Source organism: Camellia sinensis, chromosome 7 (genome assembly GCF_055761805.1).
Source record: "Camellia sinensis isolate YWXY chromosome 7, ASM5576180v1, whole genome shotgun sequence".
Classification (NCBI taxonomy): domain Eukaryota; kingdom Viridiplantae; phylum Streptophyta; class Magnoliopsida; order Ericales; family Theaceae; genus Camellia; species Camellia sinensis.
The window spans coordinates 165,364,983-165,371,226 of NC_138967.1; the positions used below are offsets into that span (position 1 = coordinate 165,364,983).

Below are 6,244 nucleotides of genomic sequence, written 5' to 3' on the forward strand. Positions count from 1 at the left end.
GAATGCTAATAAGGCTGCTTCTGAATCTACTCCTAAGGCTGCAACTTTTAAATTCGATCAAGAGAGAAGTCGTATGGATTTTTCTAGGATGGTAATCAAGCATAATTATCCTTTTAACATGGCTGAGCACGAATTTTATGAAATATTTTGCAATAATCTTCAACCAATGTTCAAACTTGTATCTCGTAACACTGTTAGGGCGGATGTCCTTGATGTTTATGAAATAGAAAATGCCAAGTTATATCAATTTTTGGATGAACTCTCTTCTAAGATCACCTTGACAACTGATATATGGACTTCAGACCATCAGAATTTTGCCTATACATGTTTGACTGCCCATTATGTGACTAATAATTGGGAGCTAAAGAAGAAAATCCTTGCTTATAGACGCATTGATTACCCGCATGATGGAGACCATTTGTTTAGCTTTATCAAAGATCTAATTTTAGAGTAGAACATAGATAAGAAGTTGTTTTCAATGGTAGTCGATAATGCAATGAGTAATGATGTCATGGTGAGACTCTTAAAACGATGGCTACATGACCAAGGATTACTTCATTTGGGTGGACAATTGTTTCATGTGTGTTGTAGCATGCACATATTGAATTTAGTTGTTCAGGATGGTTTGAAGGTGATTGGGAGTCTTATTTCAAAAATTTGAGAAAGTGTGAGATATTTAGGGAGGTCTTCTTATGGAAAACAAAAATTTGATGTTGCAGTGAATCACGTTAAGTTACATCATAAAAAGAAAGTTCCCATGGATGTTCCTACCAGATGGAACTCCACTTATTCAATGCTTGATGCTGCATTAGATTTGAAAAGTGCATTCCACCGCTTAAGGCAAATTGACAAACAATATATGCACAATCCTTCTAAGGATGAGTGGAATGTAGCAAATGTGATTTGTGGGTGCTTGAAGATTTTTTTTGATGCTACATCTCACTTTAGTGGTACCACTTTTCCTACTTCAAATGTGTTTTTTCCCGATATTTGTCTTATTCAACTTGAAATGAAAAAATGGGAGCAAAGTGAGTATGATTGCATTCGATTGATGGCTAGTCCAATGAGAGTGAAATTTCAAAAATATTGGGAAGAATGTTCTTTGGTGTTAGCAATTGCAGTGGTTCTTGATTCGAGATTTAAAATGGACTTGGTGGAATACTACTTTGGGCTTATTTATGGTGCTGATGCTAATAAGCATATTCAGAGGGTTCGTAATGGTTTTGTTGATCTTTTTTTATGAGTATAGGAGTGATTCTTCTAATTCTATGAGTAGCATTGCACTTGTTTCTGAAAATAGTAGCTAAAGTGGTAGTCAATTGCTTGTCGATTCTTCGAAACAAGAAAGTTTGGCTGCTTTTCATGCATGATATGCCCAAGAACGTGCTTCTAACATTCATGCCCATCAAAAATCAGAGGTGGAGCAATACTTGGAGGAGTTGGTGTTTCTAAGTAATGAGAGCTTCAATATTCCACATTGGTGGAAAGTGAATAAAGCAAAATTTCCTACTTTGGCAAGGATGGCTCGTGATGTTTTAAGTGTTCCAGCTACTACGGTTGCATTGGAGGCAGCATTTAGTGTAGGAGGTAGGGTGATTGATGAGACACATGCTTCATTACTTCCAGATATTGTGGAGGCCTTGATCACTTGCAATGATTGGATTGAATCAACCAAAAATAGAAGTAAGTGAAATATTGAAGATTTTAAATAATTTGATGTTCTTTAGTTTAGTTCTATAAATATTTTAATGTGACATTATTTTGAAATTGCAGATGTAGACGAATGCTGACATGAGTAGATGGATTGAATTGAATCACTTGGTTTGTCATTTTCATTGTTTTTTGTTATCTTAAGCTGAACTTTTGTTTTTTGTTAGGAGAAGTTATCTTAAGTTATCTTACGCTGCAGCCTTGTCACTGTCAAATATGGGTCAGCATATTTCTCATCTCTGCCTTTTACAATCTAGGTTTTTTCATTGAGTCATATCTGTATGTGGGTTTTGATTAACTCCACAGTTCTATATGACAAGCTATTTTACCCAAATTATCTAGACTAAGCATTGAAGCTCATGCACCTACTTGCGTGCATGAATTAATAATGATGTTTCAATACTATCAGTGTGCTTGGTTTGAGTTTTTTGGATTAAGTTTTTTGAAAATTAAGTTTTTTGGTTTTCGTATTTTTTTGTTTTTAGTGAATATTTTTAAAATTTTAAACATTTTTTAAATTTTTTTAGATGCACTTTACTTAGATGTATCTAAAAAGTAAAAATTTGTAAAAAAATATTTTAAAAAATTAATAAATACAATAAAATATAAAAAAAAGGTACTGAATTCTCGTATTTTTTTTTATATATTTTTGGTATTTAGTGAATTTTTAAAAGGTTTTTTTCACAATTTTTTTATTTTTTAGGTATATTTATGTTAGATATGTCTAAAAAGTAAAAAAAAAAAATTTGCTTAAAATATTAAAAAAATTCAATAAAAACAAAAAAATACGGAAAACAGGAAAGTAGAATTTTCTGAAAGTGTTTTTGAAAAAATGTAACCAAGCAAAGGTATATTAATCTTACTTAATGACAATCATCAATATATAAGGGGAAATGGCCAGCATATATGAGAACTCAACTTGACTTAAATCATTCACCCACCTGCTATTTGTTAAATATAGGAAACACAACTTTTAGTTGTAACTTTCTATCAATAATGAATAAAATTTTGTACAAATTATTTCTTGAATTTGTGAGATGTGAAGATAAAGGGAAGTAGTTAAAATTCTAGTTATTAACTTCAATTGAATGGACAAATCTGAGTCTTTATTTGTCATAAAATGCTAATAAATCTGATGTGTCGTAATCTCAATGTTCGGATCCAACTAAAAGTTGTGTTTCATTTTTAAACTTCCTTATATGCTAAATTTGACTATTTACTACTATAAAACATTACTTTATCATGCATCTTCCTCGATAATTATTGATTCCCTCACTACAGGAAATTCGTTTTTAAAACGCCGCGAAAAGCCTGAAAAACGCCGTAATATCTTATAGTAACGTGTAAAATTTTCGCCGCTGATAGGGCCGCCGCAATAGCTACCCAACATTTAAAAACGTCGTTAAAAATATTAGACGGCGTTTCTTAAAACACCGCAAAATCTTTGACAACCATCTCACCCTCCGTTCCAAATAAATTAACGTGTGACGTCACAATGACGTCATTTAGTGGCGTTTTTTAAAAAAATGCCACTTTTTTTATTTTAAAATTTTTTTAATTTGTGGTGACAATGACGTCATTTTGTGGCGTTTTTTCTTTTTTTAAGGGGGGATTCTAAATTAGTGCAGTTGCAAGTATACCTAGAATGAATATGTTCACATTTTATTTTCTGTCATTTTTTCCAAATGTGTAGCATTTTAAAACCTGCAAATCAAGTAATGTTCTACATTTTAAAACTAGCAATTCATCAATCTCTTGATCTCTATGGGCTGTTCACCCCTTATTCAACATCAGTGATTATACCCAACAATAAAGTATATCTGGATCTCTGCAATTCAAAGTCATGCCCCATAACAACACAGTATCATTGACTTTATTATCCAAAACATGTAGTTCATTTCTACCTAATTACGAAGTAACTTGAAAAACAAAACAGTTGTGATTTACAAAAAAATGAAAAAAACTATCGTCTGTGTTTCCTAAATCGCTCCAAACTTAGGGAGCAAGCAAATCATATCTTTGGTAAGAGCAGCAACTTTCAGATTTTGCGTCTCCCAATTCTGTTGTGCACTATGCACTATATTCGTCACTTGCTATTAAGCCGAAAGCAACGAGCATCAAAAACATTTCTGCAAAATCTGATGTTTTGTAGTACAATGCTATTGTTTATCAACCTCTTGTAGTCTGAAAACTCCAAGTTAATTGCATTTCTCACCAATTATATTGAAAATATCAGCGACAAAAGCACTCTCCACAAAGCATCTCTCACCATTCCACCTAAGGGAAAGCAAATAAATGCAGCAAAATTTCAGGTGAACACCTTCCCAATGCTGAATATTTTAATATAAATTGATGATGATCTAAATCCATATGCAATAGCCAAGTCAATCAAAGACTTAAAATATTTATGACCATGCACATCATAGAACTCAACTAACTAGACTGAACCTGAAGCCAATCAACAAATAACATTAACAAAGAAATGTAAAACATCAAAAGAAAAAAGAACATTAACAAAGAAATCTAATGGAGTAATTCAATTGAATAAAATAATTCATACCAGCAGTAGTGTCATGTGTTGAACCAGTACTTGATGATGTACTAGGCAAGCTACCTAGAGGATACCATGACATGAAGCAAGGGTGATAGAAAAAAATCACCTGATTCATTCTACTTCATAGATAACTTGTTGGTGACATTTTCAAAAAATACAATCAAGCTAGTAAACACAATTGAAACAGGATCACAAGAAAATGAGTCTTTAGCAACTTTCTGATGTAAACATGCTTACAAGTCTGGATTTGAGCGCCACATATTTTCCCCATTGCACTAAAATGAATCTCAATCAACTTCCCCTGCACCACATCAAGAAGAGTTGATCTGTATATCTTTTGAAGTAACTCATTTAAGTATTGCGCAATGATTAACTCATTCAAGTAGTGTTCGTAAAGAATCTTTAAGCTAAAATGCATAACAAAAACCTTTGCATCCATAACCATGTTAAAGCATCATATGCACACAATATATGCACACCAATTATTACCTCAAGTTTCCCCTTATATTGCTTCAAGACATTCCATAAAGCTTTAGCAAAATTTTGCATAATCTTGTTTGTTCTTTCTTTTGCCAATTCAGTGGACCCTTCCTCAAGGGATGTACCATCATTTACTTCCCAATTAATAGTTGTTGCCAGATGATCTGAACATATCTGAGGTTTAACCTCCTCGACCTCTTGTGGAAGGGTTTTTGTTTCAAAAGAAGCAAAATATATCCCATGTTCTTGATAGAAATCAAAGAGTAAAAAATAACAAAGTGGTGTAAGCTGAATTATAGGTGCAATTCGAACAACCTTCTTTATCAACTTCACATTCATCTCCAGTACCCTTCCCTCCATGGGTCTGAAATAAAAGCCTAAAATTAACATGATGATAAAGAATGTACATAAACAATCCTGTAGTTACCAATACAAGGTGTAATCCATTGTCAGGAAAATAACTGACATATTAACCCCACATGCACAATGCCATAAGGGAACAGTATGGAAAAGTCCGGCATAACCTATTAGTCACCAATTAGAAACAAGATGCCATAAAGAAAAATAAAAAGCTCAGCGTACCATTAAATTTTAAAATGCACAAATATAAGAATCATCGTAAAGTACTATTAGCTATCACACACACCCCTAGTTCACATAAGGTGCATTGTTTCTTTCATGCAATTTCAATTCAAGGCATCAAACATATGAACAAAGTTTTGTCCAAATTATTTGGGGTGAGCAAGATGACTCTTGTTTGGCCATTCCGCCTGGTCTATTATCATAATTTCAATTGAACTACAATGTCTTTTCCTCATTGTCTCAGCCCATGTTAGTTACAGTCTCCCTTCAACTAGCATTATCTTCAACATGGACCATCCCACCCTTCTTTGGTACCGACTGCAAGCTAATATATTTTTACATTTTAGATGCATATAGTCTAGAAGTCCCTATTAAAAAAAAGTAAAAAATAATAAATAAATGGATCAAATCTGAAAAGGTTAGTTGACCTTTTTCAAATTTGATCCTTTTTTTAGGGTTTGTTTGGTGACGTTTATGTTTACAATTTTCTATTTATATTTACAATTTTCTAAAGAAAAAAAAATTGAAAACTATAAACAAAAAATAAAAATCCATTTGGTATCTATTTTCATTTTCAAAAACTTATAAATAGTTTACAAAAGTTAGTAAATTTTTGTAACTACAAAAAAGTTAGTAAATTTTTGTAACTACAAAAAAGTTGGTTTCACTTGTTTAGAAAAAAAAAAAAGGTTTCATTCCTTCCTCATTCACCCATCCCTCCGACCACCACCCACCGCTTATTAGGACCAGCAGCCATCGACGGCCACCACCTCTTGTTAGAAACTACCTTCAGCAACCACCTGCAGCAGCTGGTTGGTTGCCAAAAAACCACCTTCGGCCATCACCTCATGCAAGCAGCCACAACTTCCCACAGCAGACAAATCCTCTGGCCACTGCCAACCACCTCTGGCAGCCAGT

General features: G+C 33.2%; 1 protein-coding gene across 1 annotated transcript; it reads left to right on the forward strand.

The window, feature by feature from the left end:
- The first annotated feature begins 757 nt into the window (after positions 1-757).
- On the forward strand, positions 758-1,790 carry LOC145796263 (zinc finger BED domain-containing protein RICESLEEPER 2-like). Its single transcript, XM_082881329.1, has 3 exons — positions 758-1,220; positions 1,417-1,683; positions 1,774-1,790. The coding sequence occupies exons 1-3, from the start codon at positions 758-760 to the stop codon at positions 1,788-1,790; spliced, it is 747 nt and encodes a 248-aa protein (XP_082737455.1).
- Positions 1,791-6,244: the final 4,454 nt, after the last annotated feature.